The sequence below is a fragment of the Rhopilema esculentum genome, chromosome 4 (assembly GCF_057945365.1).
Source record: "Rhopilema esculentum isolate cy_ngs chromosome 4, ASM5794536v1, whole genome shotgun sequence".
Classification (NCBI taxonomy): domain Eukaryota; kingdom Metazoa; phylum Cnidaria; class Scyphozoa; order Rhizostomeae; family Rhizostomatidae; genus Rhopilema; species Rhopilema esculentum.
In genome coordinates, this window is record NC_142818.1 from 13,620,913 (window position 1) to 13,637,075 (window position 16,163).

General features: G+C 36.9%; 1 protein-coding gene across 1 annotated transcript in view; it reads right to left on the reverse strand.

The window, feature by feature from the left end:
* LOC135690767 (uncharacterized) overlaps positions 1–13,119 on the reverse strand; it is a 25,039-nt gene extending 11,920 nt beyond the window's left edge. Inside the window, exon 1 of the mRNA XM_065208421.2 lies at positions 11,898–13,119. Coding sequence (XP_065064493.2) covers positions 11,898–12,749 — 852 coding nt within the window. The 5' untranslated portion in view covers positions 12,750–13,119. The remainder of the gene's footprint in view (positions 1–11,897) is intronic.
* Positions 13,120–16,163: the final 3,044 nt, after the last annotated feature.

Consider the following 16,163-nt stretch of genomic DNA (forward strand, 5'->3'; position numbering starts at 1 on the left):
ATTCCTTATCATCACAACGAACAATTGCTTATTACAACCAGAAATTGTTGAATTTATTCTGCTCTGGCCCAGTTTGTAGCTTTCAGGTTGTATGAAAAAGGCAGGTTGTATGAAAAAGGCAGCTTGGAGGGAGAGATGATCATGATAGACTGACAAACTGACTGTATGATAGACTGATAGAATGGCAGACAGATACATGGAGTCTGGGAGATTAACGTTCCTATTTAGACGTATTAGAACTTGATTGGAAACAAACGTTTTAAGTTGAGGTGGATATATGACTTGAGAATATAAGAAGAAATTGAAGTTTGGTGTGAACAGCCTTTTCAAGGTGTAGAAGTAGGGCCACATAAATAACGTACACTGCCTGACTTTATATATTAAAAGGAATTCTCAATACGTTCCATTTGCAAATCATAAAGTACCACAGAGCTGAAAAAATTATTCAACTTTTTTCAAGCTACAACGGTTTAAAGTTGCAATTTTTAAGACTTTTCGTGCGAAAATCTGTGCGCGGTCTGCGAGGAATCGCAATGTGTGAGGCACTAAGATTTTGCCGATCGTTCACCTTTTGCTCGATTTCTGTTCACAGTGGTCTTGTCAATATTGAGGGTGCCACTATCATGGTTGTACAGACGGAATGAATCCCTTAATAGAATTATTTTAGCCGGGGCTAAATAAGAAGGGGGGCTAAAAAAATAATGAATTTCATTTTAAAGATTTAAAGTTAAAATATTTTGCCTTAAAAAAGGAAAAAACTTTTTAAAACTTTGCAAAAAAAGAATCAATTAAAGGTAATCTAAAGTTGGTGGTTGCAAATATCTTTTCGCCTTCCGTTTTGGCCTCGTTTTTCCGTTTTGCCCCAGGGCTTCCAAAATCTCTCGGCGGCCCGGGTTATCTTAGTAGCATCATTGTCAAGATATCGCGATCCAAAATTAAAATTATGAAAATAACTTTCTTAGAGGTCAGGAACCTGGTACCCCCAGTCTATAAATAGTACAAGGGGATACTTTTTAGCGTCCATTCACACCCTTTCTTTTTCAGCGCATAAAACTGCCTTTCTAAACAATGTTCCATGCTGGTATCGCGATCAAATGGTTAAATTACGACAATTACTATTTAAGAGGTCAGGAACCTGGTACACACAGTCTATAAAAAGCACAAGGGGATAATTTTCGGCGCCTATTCACATCCATGTTTCATGCTTGTATCACGTTTTAGACAATTGGTAACTTTTTATCTTCTAACAGCCCTAACTATGGCTGAATTGACTCCGCAAATCTTAATGCGTCACTCGCCCCAGGCTTTTTTCCCACGAACTACTCGCAAAAAACCCCCAAAATTTCTATTTATGGGCTCAAATGGAAAAAAAAACTTGTTTTCGAAATCAGCGATGATTGGTCTACCAGAATCTACAATAAAAAAATTTGATTTTTTCATTTCAGTGGCACTTTAAGGAAAATATAACTCTATCTGCTTTATAGTGTTTTAATATATAAAAATTTTCTTCTGTTTACTTGAAATTAAAGACTAGTGACAATGTACGCAACGTACGCAAAGAAAAACACAATGGCGAAACTAGGGCTGAGGTTCAACATCCAAGTCAAGCAGACTAATGTCAAGGTCGTTGCTGACGTCAAAACATGACATCAAAACCGCAAAACAAGAAAGAACCCACCATCAGCACCCATTCAAAACGACAGAAGGGGCAACTTTGATGACAAGGTAAAGAGTAGTTACATAGCCGTTAAGAAGAGCAAGGTACTGTGTATAAAATAACCAACAATGTCTCCATCTGCCAAAATAAAAGCAAACCTAGTTAAGATGAGACTAGCTTTGGTACAGCGTCGTAACAGCAAACGTCTAAGCATTCCAATACAAGTAGAAATGAAACTGTCGATAAAAAAAAATATCTATATCGGCAATTTGAAAGAAGAAACTGCTAAGCTTAAATCTTTTCTGGCTAAAGGGTCTAGCATAAAGCGATAACAGAGATTTCGTCCTGAATGTTACAAAGTGTTTTGGGTTAGCCTTTTCGCTCAACAGTCAAGTGCGATTTACGACGAAACAGCAACGAGGAACTTACTGCCTAAGCTGGAATTTAGGATTTACGTATTGTGGTCATATGACCTTCTCTGGCTGAACACACCATGTCAGGTCGCTTTGAATGACAAATACTACTCGGCCACAATCGACAAAATTACTAACGTTTTGTAGAATGGAGTCAGCAAGAAAATCATACTCCTAGAGACGATGGCAGTCATGCATGATCACTTCCAAGATAGATAGCAAATTGCACCATAACAAATCATTCACATGGCAATCATTCGAGATGCGTCTTAAGGCGTATGACGTCAGCATTCGATTGAAAACACCCTTATAAATATCTTTGTTTGTAGCTTGATACATGATTTTCTAAAACATCACAGAAAAGCATCACAGAAAAGAATCATAGAAAAGCATCATAGAAAAACATCACAGCCAGGGCAGTATTGCGATTTCACGGGCTCCGATTGCGTGACTTGCTAAGAATTCCAAACACACCTTGTGTAAGACGATGATGGCAAGTCTGTAATCCCTTCATCAAGGAAATACGATACTGCATGGCCATGAAAAGTTACAAAACGCATCAGAAACCTTCTGTTGTTTAATAACTGAACTCCATGCAAATCCTATAGGTTGTCTCTTAATTTTCCATAGTCTGACATACTACGAAAATGCACTGATTTTGTCGCTGATAAGATCTGTTTTCACTATAATCATTTCGCTGTGGAAATTTGATCTGCTTGTCAAGAAACCAACTATGACATCAATAATAAATAAATCAAAAGTTAGAGTAACGCGCAAGACGAAGCGCAAACGTTGACATCCACTCGTAACTGAGTTCTGACACAAAGGTGCGTAGCTAGGGCTTGCGATAAAACTGAATTAGATAAAAATAACGCGGCGAGAAGATCAATGGCCTACATCGGTGACGGTTCATTCGTGTACATACGAAACTTTTGACCGAAACAGAAAACAAGCATGGATTACAAACAGGGGGTAAAATGGGGCAATTGCAGTGGGGAAGTTTAAACGTTAACAACAGACTAAATAAAGCAACGAAAAGCCCGACGGCTTGATGGAAGGGCGCGTGCAAGTGGAGAGGAAGCCTTTGCTAAACAGATGTATTAGCAAAGATATAAAGAGGATAGCATAGGCGTCAAATCTTGATTGGCTGCGAAAGGAATCGCCAAAGCGGCAATCCCCATCGATTTGAACCAATCAAATTGCGAGAAATGACAAATTTTAGAATTTTGACCACCCCTTCTTCAAAAAGGTCCTGATGCTAAGATTCTTGGAGAAATTTGCTTTAATTTTGCAGAAGTGTCGAGGAGGCCTGTGGGCACATTTCCAGTGTTGGCTTTTTCGCGATCTCATTTTAAAGAAAAGTTATGGCCATTAAAACATTAACATGATATTTTAAACATACCTCTGTCTTTTTACAACAATCATTCAAACTAAAATGATCTTAAAACGCAATCTAAAAATATTATTTAGCTATCACTGCAAAATAATTCCTTACGAAATATGCTAGTAAGGGTTCACTTTATTAAAAAGACATTTTCCAGCCTACTTTGATGTTCAGCTTCACGAAACTCAAAGAAGTGTTATCGGATGCATTTACGAGTTTTAAATCAATAATATAAACTTTAAAATTGAAGCCAACAAAATTCAATTTGGAAATACAATACTTACATATTTAATCGCAGATAATTCCATAATAACATTTTATATTTACATCATGTCGGCTTCAACACAACTGATTATTCGACGAATGTCACGTCAGGTGCATGTGTTCATGTTCTGGCGGGAAAAAATTTACTGGAGGCGCCTTCGTAACAAGAAGTTTGAGGCCCTTCATTTTTCACGTAACGTCGCAAGAGTAGGTTGTTTTACGAAAAGCAACTTCCGTATTTCCAAGATACATTTTCAAGACTAGTAAAAACAATTCCAGAGGCGTACAGAGTACGGGAGCATGAATAATCTCGGGGTGTGGCTCACCCACTGAGAAACTCTCCAAATTTCTGGACCACTTCTTAAAACCAATTGTTAAGACTATACCCTCATACGTCAAAGACACCAATCATTTTCTCCAAATTATATTTAGATGTGAATCTATTTTTATGCTACGGGACTACCTCTACCAGCCACACACCTACAACAAATGTTTGAATTTATATCAAAAGGAAATTATTTCTCCTTCAATGGACAGCCATATTTACAGACACATGGCACTGCCATGGGTACCCCTTTTGCCCCAAACTTTGCAAACATCTTAATGTCTGTTATTGAACAAAATATCCTCTCCACAGCCCCCGAGGGGAAGAAACCTCTACTCTGGAAACGATTTATCGATGATCTATTCATGATAAGCAATATGATGAAGCTTCCCTCACATAATTCCATGCTGATACCAATAATGTGCACAACACGATTAAATTTGAAGCACAACAAGCTAGAGCAAAAATAATTTCCTTGACACCACAATTTATCTTAACAATAAAAGTGGACTCCTGGAAAGCCCCCTAGTCGTGAAGCCCACTGATATATGCACCTTTTTACATGCTAAATCCTTCCACCCACCTTCGTGTAAAAAAAGTGTTATTTACAGCTAAGCACTTTGCTTCAGACGTTTGATCACCGACAACAATGAACTTCACAAACTCCTCAAAACACTTTGAAAAAATCTAATCATAAGAGGTTATGAATCTCAGGACATCACCACCGAATTAAGTAAACTGACATATGTCACCCAAAATGAGCTCCTCTTCCCAGGAAACCCTACCAACAATAAAGCCACCTCTCAGGGCACCCAGACAGGGGGCCAGCACTACCTCAACTTCGAACCCCCTTTACCAAAACCACAAGTCCTACCTTTTGTTGTCCCATTCGACATCAAAACTATAAATATAGATTCCGTCCTTACTAAACATTGGCACTTGATCTCAGCCGATGCTTATCTTAAATTAACTTAAGGGATCAAATTAACATAAGGAATCAAGGAAACACAAGTAAAAATTATATTAAACAAAATGAAAAAGTATTTTTAAATGAAATCGAAAATTTTCATTTACTCAATGTGAAACCTGGGTCTGTTTTATAAACCAATTTGGTGAAATTTAAGATTTTTCAACGGCACTCCAAACAATATGTCATGGCACACTAATGTGCCGTAGCACAGTGGTTGTAAAAGACTGGTACAGAAGATCGAATCATAATATTGTATTGTAGTGAAAGTAGGCTTTGACTGCTACCACATTTACTGCTGTCAATAAAACAAAATATGAACAATTTTTTGGCGCTACCAAATTTGAAAATTGCTTTGAAAAAAGCAAACAATTTAACTATACTATAAACTTCCTAACCTCTTCAGAGTGTAGAATGTCAGAATTAGGGTCTGAAAGAACAAGATGGAGAACGAATACCCATTTGTGAACCGAATTTTCTATCTTGTTATTTTGGACCATTTTTTGACATTTTATACTCTGAGGAGTTTCAGACAACAAAGCTGTATGTTCAAAATGTCATTTTCATAACAAAATATGTTTTCTACAAGGTTTTGCAGAATTTGCTGACCAACATTTTGTCTTTTTAATATTAATTAACAATAGCAAAGATTGGGAAACTTTGCAATTGACCTTAATTTTGCTCAATTTGAAGGTGAAGCTAAACTTTTTATGCAAACGTACTTTGAATAGGAGGTCAATTGATGATTGTAATCAATTTTAGTTCTGTGCGAAGATTATATGCTTTTTGAAAGTTTTCAAGTTTTTGGAAAAAAATAACTTGGAGCAGAGGGCGCACCGGGAAATTTCCCGGTGTCCCGGTGGGCCAGTCCGCTTCTGCCTTATCTCCTTTTTTCTCATTTTTCCATTTTGGATTTTACAATTTCATTCAAACATTAATTTTTTAGTTTTTACCTTCTATACCTATAAAAAACCCCTCCCACAATGTCTGAAAAGTAGCTTATTACATTTTCCGCTCTCCCCTTTCCTGTTGATGTGATATGAGAACGACCCCTTAAAAGAACAACCAACTATCGCAGAATTTCGTAAAACAACCTACTCTTGCGACGTTACGTGAAAAATGAAGGGCCTCAAACTTCTTGTTACGAAGGCGCCTCCAGTAAATTTTTTCCCGCCAGAACATGAACACATGCACCTGACGTGACATTCGTCGAATAATCAGTTGTGTTGAAGCCGACATGATGTAAATATAAAATGTTATTATGGAATTATCTGCGATTAAATATGTAAGTATTGTATTTCCAAATTGAATTTTGTTGGCTTCAATTTTAAAGTTTATATTATTGATTTAAAACTCGTAAATGCATCCGATAACACTTCTTTGAGTTTCGTGAAGCTGAACATCAAAGTAGGCTGGAAAATGTCTTTTTAATAAAGTGAACCCTTACTAGCATATTTCGTAAGGAATTATTTTGCAGTGATAGCTAAATAATATTTTTAGATTGCGTTTTAAGATCATTTTAGTTTGAATGATTGTTGTAAAAAGACAGAGGTATGTTTAAAATATCATGTTAATGTTTTAATGGCCATAACTTTTCTTTAAAATGAGATCGCGAAAAAGCCAACACTGGAAATGTGCCCACAGGCCTCCTCGACACTTCTGCAAAATTAAAGCAAATTTCTCCAAGAATCTTAGCATCAGGACCTTTTTGAAGAAGGGGTGGTCAAAATTCTAAAATTTGTCATTTCTCGCAATTTGATTGGTTCAAATCGATGGGGATTGCCGCTTTGGCGATTCCTTTCGCAGCCAATCAAGATTTGACGCCTATGCTTAAAGAGGATAATAAAATGACGACCTTCTTATGCATAGCATAACATTTTCTAGAGTCCATTCAAATGAACATGTAGCTAACAGGAATATGATTCTACCGTGAAGATATTTAAATCCATTATGTGAGGAGTGCCGCCGCTGACGCCAAGGGAATCCTTCTGGCAAATACCAGAGGCTACCAACGTTGTTACTAGATTCTCTTGTGCAAGCGGAAATTAAAAAATCGAACAAATGGCCACCCTTCTTTGACTACCTTCCACCTCGCCAACAAGTTACAGACGAATTTGCATCATGCACTTGAAACGAAAAACGACTTCGGTCATAACGATGCGAAACAGGTAAAATGTTGTTCGCCAGTAGTGCCTGTGAAAATATTTGATCAATCGGCATGGCCTAAACAGAGTACGTTATACAACCGATTTCCTGTACTTTAGCCGGTGAGAGTAAGGGCTGAGACCAGATTTAGATGTGATTTTGAGACGTTTCCTGATAATAAGCGATAATGCTGTTTTAAAATATCATAAGATCATGATTACCCACTGCATCCTCCAACCTCAATGCCCTTCACACACTCAAATGACTATAGCAGTTAAAATTACCCTCATCAAACAGGTCACAAACATTGATGAAAAAATGAAGTTAGTAAAAGAACAGGTCTATCAAAAAGTAGACATGCCACTGAAAGGAACAGGTGCCTCAACGCTTGTGGAACAACTGCCTTTTAAAGGTATTTGACATGCACAAGTACCTAGAATCCAAAAAAACTTAGGCCAAATTGATCAGAGCAAGCGCACAAGAAAGGAATTTAAAACTAGTCACGTGAAACCACTGCGCGCTGCTCTAGGATTTCACCGTGTTCGTGCAATTTGATTGGTCAACCGCTCGTGATCGAGTGGCTGTAAGCGACTTTTACTGTGTAAAATGCCTTTAAAAGTAATGTGTCCATATAAAAGGGCTGCATATACCCAACTTGTCAAGCCACCCATCAAAATAACAGTTTGCGATTGGTTAGTATTCTTGCGATGCAAAACTGTTCACATGAAAAGCTAACCTCGCAGCAGGGTAGATAAACAGAATGACTGTAATGACTGGGACGATGACATGAAAAATCACATGTTTCTAAAAGCCCCCGCAGAGTCGCTTGCTTAAGCTGGACACATTACCTTTAAGTTACTTTTTCAATGCTATCAATACATACATGCATTGATAAGGAAAATCACCATTTTGATCATTTATTTTCGTGCTGGTTTTAAGTACCAAGTTAAATGTTAGTAATCCTGATTATTGTTTTATAATGTATAAAACAAATACAACACAGATCATAATGGTTGTGCCAACAAAAAAGCTTGATTGGAATCACCACCAAATTACTTTGCAAATGAGATTTCACATTCATATCAAAATGACATTCCAAAATAAATAAGATGGGTCAAGCATTTGTTAAGATTAGTTAATGTCAATCATTTGAAAGTTAATTTTCAGAAAGCATTTGTTAGGATCATATTAAGGTGGGGGGGGGGGGGGGGGGGCTGTAAAAAACTGTTGCTTATATAAGATTATTGCTGAGAAAGGTCAACATTAATGGTTAGTATTCAAGCTTCTAGCTGACATATCTTTAAAATGGTGACAATCTATGATCTGACAAAGATTCCTGCTTTTGTCGGGTTGATGCCAATACTGATGATCCATCTGACTATGAACAACAGAATAGAAGTTAGAAAATGAGGGAAACAGCGTGATCTTAATGATTTAACTCTGAATAATATAATCTCTAGCTACCATGTAAAACTTGGGATATACCTAGATTCTGACTGTAAGATGATTAAAAAATAAATTTTGATTTTTGGAAATAGAAGAGTACAGCTTACATTCCAGGATAACTGAAACTATGCTTGCAGCTATATATGTGTGACTTTTAATTGACTTTTAGGATAGGTTTAAAAAGAGGAAAAATGAGACAGGTTGATAATCAACTACAAACAACTAAGAAACCTGAGAGGCATTCCATAGGGAATCTTTATCTTTATGAAATATTTTAGGACCCATGAAAAATACACTAAGCAGATTCTTGGCACAACTATATCAAATGATACTTTGTACATTGGAAAATTCTTACAGAGGAGATTATAGGAGCCATACCATCAAGAAACTGGGGAAAATTATATTTTGATTAACTTCCTTAGTTTTTAAAAGTTGGATTTGTTTGAAAATATTCATACTGCGCAAAACCATCTGAAATGGATATGTTAAAAATATCTATTGCAATTATTATTTAATAAATTTATTATATTTTTAGTATAACTGTAAAGAAGTCCAAACTTGTTTTAACATTATACATCAACTGTAAAAACAAGCGGGTGCTCTCTCCTTGATTAGCTTAGCTACTAAGAGAGCTCCTACTTAAAAATTCCCTTCATACAAATTCTCTTATAGCTAATATCATCTTGATTTGTTTTTATCTGTATGCTTTTATTCATAATTTGTTGCATGAAATTATTCTAATTGTTTTATGTTGTTTAATATTTTGAGTATTTGTTTGTAGTGGAATTTAAAACAAAAAGAACTGAACTGAATATTTATCTATTTACCACAGAATATGTTTCTGCTGTCTTACAGGGAGGTGGGCTGCAAATCAATTTGAAAGAGGTAAGAAATAGCGAGGAGAGGGAAGCCCAGATAAGGATAAAAAAATACAGCCTTCATGTTTTAATGATATCAATCAATGGGCCCAATTCAAAGAAACAGAGAGTGGTCTATGTTCTTCCCATGTTGAGTTCACATGGAATGATCTTTGAGCTTAAATTTTGACAAGATAAACTTTGTGAACTTCAAAACTAAAATTATTGCGTACCACTAAAATTATTTAGTGGTTTGCGTACCCTTTTTCTAAAACCCCCTTAATGATGTTTGAACCTTACTTCAAATTATAAAGTTAATGCAAGAAGAATCCTGCCATTGCCTCCCAAACCAAAAAGGCTCCTGAACCTGGAGGATGATTTTTTCTTGCACCAAAAACCAATGGTGGACACCTGGGGGGTGAGGGGTTGGTTGCTCTGCCCAATACTTTGGAGGGAAACGGTCTTTTTTTCTACAACAATGGGGAAATGTAACATCATCTAATCAAAACAATAGGCTTGCTCCTCCCCCCAATATCTGACCAAGTGTCCACCCCTGCCATAAACTTTCTCAGAAATCATACCTTTTTCACCAAGGATACTTACCGTAAAAGCTCTATCAAGCCCCCTCTCTCTATTAAGCCTTCCTCTCTATTAAGCTCCTCCTTATCAAGCCAAACCTTAAAATAAGCCCCCACTCTCTTTTAAGCCTTTGTTGTCAAACATGGAAAACATGCGCATTTACTGGGTCTCTTAACGGGTGTGATGATAATAAAATCATGTGCATTAAATACGGCCCATGTAAAGACTTACTTGTGCACCTAAAAAGTCAGTCGAAATTTGTTTAGAAGATGTCCCAGGGTGATCAATTGATCCTAGTGATTTTGATGAAGATGAGGACCCTATAATTGATTTGTTAGACTTTCGAAGCTGCCAGCAAAGATTTCTGCGAATATTTGTAAGACATTTTTTTAACAAAATTATATACAAGGATATTTTAATAATATTTTTTACTTCAAATTTTTAATAAGCCCTCTCTTTCTGATTAGCCCTCTCTCATTTAAGCCTCCCCCCTCAAAGACTGAAAATAAATAAATAAACTAACCTATATCCTCCCACCACCAATTCTCTCATAAAATTTGTGAGAACCAAGAGAAACATACTTATGGCTTTACGACTTGTTTAATCAATGGAGCACATTAGATGTGAAATATATCATGAGACAAAAATATGTTTCTATTTAAAAAAACCCACTTATCTTCATTCCACTTTGACAACAACCCTTTTTTAAAATCTATGTCCTAAGGTCTATATCTACAAGAAAATTTTATGCTGTTTTTGGGATAAGCTAGAAAATTTTTGGCTTGTGATCACCTGACAAAATTTTTAGAAGTGGCTTTGGAAAAGTAAACGTTTTTATATATACTTAAGCTTCTCTTCAAACACTGCTTAGAATATTGCTTAGAGTAAATAAGAATATTGCCACCTAGAAATGCTAATTGAAACATATATAACCAGGTTAGCATTAATATTGCCAAGCTTAGAGCTTTTCATTAATTATTCTGACATTCTAAACTCCAAAAAGGGTTGGACCAAGAAAGTGATTTTAATATCTTGTACCACCAAAAATTGCTTGAGAAAACCTTTTCATTTTTGTAGAAAAGGAAATTTATTTGATATGATCTAATTTTGTCACAAAGATTCCTGTGCAATGGGAGTTTCACATTTTCCTTCTGGTAGGTGGGATACCCTGTTCATTCATACAGATAACTATTCCCAGCCAACCCATTAACTCAGCTAATATCCAAATAACCATTCGTAAAAGGCAGTGCTGCATACCTTACCATATTAACAGCAAACAAATTTATACAAGAAAATAGGATAAGGTGATACTAGGACTAAAATTTACATCCTTGCAGGTGGGATGATAATTTCCCATACGAACAGCCCCAGATCAAAGCTGAAACCAAAAATCAATTTGTGTCACTGCCTTCCTTATGTGATGTTGACGAGAAAAAAAACCCTATAACAAACTATCAACAAAGCCTACTTCAGGCTTGAAAAAAAATTAGCTCATGGTATCACTGCATAGCACTGATACCATGAGCCAAAAAATAACAGAATTAATATGGGATTTCATCTTTTGCAAGAAATCCAGGCTGACTTGCCTTTTAATTGGCAATGCTTACCTCATACTGCACAATCTCTCCCCATCCAGAAACTGAGCATTTACTGAACTAGCGTCAGCAAATTACATACTGTTTTATGTCCTAAAATAACATAGTGGTAAGTGCTTGTTTAATGCCCCTAAATTCGAATGGCGTGAAGATCAAGGCTTGAAGCTGAAATTCTAAGCTGTACAGAAAGCCTTACTTAAACGCATTAAACGTGAATGCAGTAGTCGATGAATGGAAACAAAAACAAACAGTGATTGAATTTTACCTCTCTTGAATAGGAGTATTTGGCTCGCACAATTTGTTGGTACAATTTCGAAGGTGTTTCGGCAGCAAAGGGAAGGTGTCCACTTATCATCACGTATGTAATTACGCCGATCGCCCATAAATCCACTGAGTTTGTATAAGGTTTCTTGCACAGCAATTCCGGTGCGATGTACTCCGGCGTGCCACACCATGTTGTGAACAAGGTTTTGTCCTCAGCGCTTGTTGCCGTTTTAGCAAAACCGAAGTCGGTAATTAAGATTTTTGAGTCTTGACCAGGGTGGTAAAAGAGTAGATTTTCAGGTTTCAAATCGCGATGTGTAATACCCTTACTATGAAGGTAGATGACACCGTCTAAAACCATTTGCAATATGCGAATTGATTCCTTTTCCGTCAAATGACCTTTCATTTTTATCCTCTCGTACAATTCTCCACCAGTGGCGAGCTCCATAACAAGGTATACACACTCTTTAGATTCAAATACTTCCATAAGTTGGATGACATAAGGATGCCTTACTCGAGTCAAGGCACGAAGCTCTGACTGCGACACTTCTTTGCTATGCTGGTTTTTTAACCTCAGTATCTTCACGGCATAAGGTTGTTTTGTAAGTTTGTTTTCAACGCGAAGAACATCGCTAAATGAGCCTTTGCCAATCAAAGCTTTTACATCGTACTTGGCAAGAACTCGAGAGTCGATTTTGGTTCGGTATTTCGGCGGTTTTCCCCTTGTCGTGTTCTGTTTTTGTCCGCCGTTGAGTGTTTTCTTGGGCTGTGTTGATATCACTTTCTTCGGTTCCAAATACTCAGGGCGATCTGGCTCCTCTTTCTTCCTCAGTCGGCTGCTATCGCAGCCCATAGTAAGAACAAAACACGACTGCCTTCTTGCTCATAATGTTTTCATATGGAATTCAGAAACCACTGTCGGCATGAGACATGTTAAGCAGCTTTTCCGGCGACAAGAAAGGTCAAACCAGGATTTGTAGCGGCAACAACTCTCACATCAAAGTAGGCCCATCAAACAGTCAACCACTGCGTGCATGACTTTGGCAAACCTTACTCCATATCCGTGGGGAGCTTGACAGATTCTGAAATTTAACACTGATTAACATTCGCTCCAATTTGTTTATGTATACAAGGTTGAAGATGACAAAACTTTTCTCAAATTAAAACAGTTACTATTATGATGTCGGCCCTCAAGGTGAATACATGCAAATGGAATGAAGGGGTCTGGGTCCAATCATCAAATGTCATTCAACTTCTCCTAATGAATTGTGGGTTGGTAATTAAAAGTTGCTATGGCAGTTATGAAGCAACCCTGTTCTGCCACCTAACCAGAGACAAAACAGGTAAAAACAGAAAAATGCACTATTCTCAGGTATGTTCTCAGAAACACGAGTAGCTTCCAATCTACAGAAAAAAGCAAGGATCCGGTACGAGATATCTCCAGCAAAGATATCTCGACCTATAGTATCAAGTTAGATGCAGTTGCCTACGGAAATAATTCTCGATATAACATTCGAGAATTGCGAAGTAATACACTCCCCTCACAAAAGTATCCGGAAAGTTTCTAATTCAGTTGTGAATTTGTTGTTAGAGAAATTTGTTTAAAAATTTCAAAGTCAATTTTAATGAAAATGTTTCTATCAATTTCCTCGAATTTTTTCTTGTAAGCAGCCAAAACGAAAGAACTGGCTTTTGAGCAGTGTCTAGAAATAACGATAAGAAATAATATGATGGGAAAAAGCTATAATAAAATGCTTGTATCATTGGATGCACAAAGACTGCCGCTTTGGAGATATGCAAAAAAAATTTGAAAAACAACAAGTCTATAAAATTTTTCACATTCAAAAGCAAAAGAGCTCTCGCGATACCAACTTCTTAGAGTTCCCGCACTAACCAAATTTGCATCAAAATTGGTTTGCATCATTACACAAAATTTCTTTAAATGTTCACAAACAATTAAACTTTAAAAACGGTCGATAAATATTGCAAGGTAAATGATAAAGAATTGTGAATGTACCCTCGTACCAACCGATTTCAGCAAGACTTGCAGCGGTAAAGAAATAATATGGCTTTATGGCTCTGCACTGAATGGTGTCTTCTTTGCAAGAAAGTTAATGATCTGCTAAAATGTTACCAAATGTTATCCATGTTTTATAATCGATAGGTTTCATCTCCATGCAAACATTATTCACAACAGAGAGTAAATACGAAAATATTTGTGTCTCAAGAAGCAGTTTTTAAAAACATTACAATCTTAACACGTTTTATTGGCCCATTTTAACTGAGTCCAAGTCACCTGACTTTGCTGTTCCCCGCTTATTTGACATCAGTTGATTTGCGTAAGGCTTGTAGCGCAAAGGCGTCTTATTTTAACAAAAAAATTCAACGGATAAAAAGCGCAGAAGTTTTGCAGCTTTTAATGTTCTGGTTTATTATGGAAGGGTTTCTCAAAAGCAATATATCAAAGTCGTTTTTGCCAGCCTAAATTTGTCTTTGTCTGAAAGCGCAATCGATCTTCGAACTGTCCGGGTACTTTCGTGAGGGGTGTAGGTTTGAATTCTTTCCAGACGTTATATTGCCATGTAAAACAGTTAGATTAAGAAAAATAAGTAAAAACATGGCTTTAAAAATAATCAATAATGCAACTTTCCCGGCTTTTTATGAATAGTTCTTAATTGTAGCTTGAGTAAATTCAATAGTTTGATAAAATTGTAAAGTTTTCATTGATTCGGTAAGCTTTATTTGAAACTTAATAGTTTGTTTTGGTAATTTTCCTTTTTCAATTTCTTTGTTATGCAAATGTGAATCTAAAAAATGAGTTCGTTTGGGCATCTCTAAAGTAATTGCCTTTTGCACACTTTGCTGTTATGTACAGGGAAATTGCGAGAACCCAATGTATTTATGACTATGATTCAAATCTTGAAGTTTAACTTTTTACCACATTTTCGGGATACGTGGGCCTAGATTATTTAAAAAGGACTTATCTGAACAAGTTTCCGTTGCAAACCGGAATAGCGAATCCCTTTTATCAAATTTGTCCCAATGCTTTTTGACGTAAGTGAACGTCCGAACACCTAGGTATTGACTGTCACAATACCTATAGCCCTGGTGGTAAGATTTGATATCAAGATTGGAATTTTTATCCTCTTTGAGGTCTTTGCTGTAATTTTAGCAAAGTATCCATACAAAGGTTAAACTTGAGCATAACTGCATCGGGCTTTAAAGCTGGAACCACTTTTGGAAAATATATTTGGTTACGTTTGATGATAGGGCATATTGGATAGGATTTTGCCATATGCATATGTCATAAAAGCTTCCTTCATGGGTTTCTTTGTGGCTTTATGCAAACCTGACTCAGCTCCAATTTTAAATAGCAATCCATAGAATTTTAAATCTTGGGTTTTTTCCTTTGGAAACAGAGTTTAAAAACCCATCTGAATGGTCGGAACTTCGGTTAGAAGATATTACCTTACCTCCAAAATAAAGATTACTAATGTACAGGCCTACCATATTCGACAGCCAGGGGCGTCACTTCATACTTTTTTGGGGGGGGGGGGTGGCAAAAGTTGGAAATGTTGGGAATTGGCCCTCAGTCCCCGTAACACTAAAATTCTTCTTAAGGTAAGTTGTTCCCGCAAAGGCCCTTGCTCAGTGTATCTACAAGTTCACCGTTGTGTTTGCCTAACTTTGGGGAGAAGAGCAAGAGAAAGTTTTTTAATGAGTGAGGCAACCCTCCATCCTGGAGTCAAAGGGCAAATGAGTGAGGCAACTCTTAGATGTGTCCTTAGTTTTACCTTGGTTGCTATGTCTTTATCTAAGTTTTACAACGAGTAACAGCTTGGCTTAGCAAATAGATCGAGAAACTTAATCCAGAATAACTTGGTGCCAGCACAAATTGAACGAGTTTCATTTTTTCCATTGCCTAAACTTGGCACACAGAGTGGCGGATTTAAGCGGAGACAGCTAGGGGCAGTTGCCCCTCCCTCGACGAGTTGAAGCAAGTCTGGCGCCCCTTTTTTGGAAATTGTGCGCCCCTTCTGAAAAATGAGAATCAGGTGAAAAAGTTTCTGAGACCGATAGGTTAATTTGCTTCAAGGATTGCCTCAAAGTTATGTTGTTTATTCTGAAAAGGTATCTGAATTTGTTGTATACAGCGTACTCTCGTAACCAATTTTTGAAAATTTTTCAGCGCCCCCACTACCAACTGCCCTCCTTTAAATTTGCTCTGGATCCGCCCCTGGGCACACAAGGTTTATTTGTTAACGGA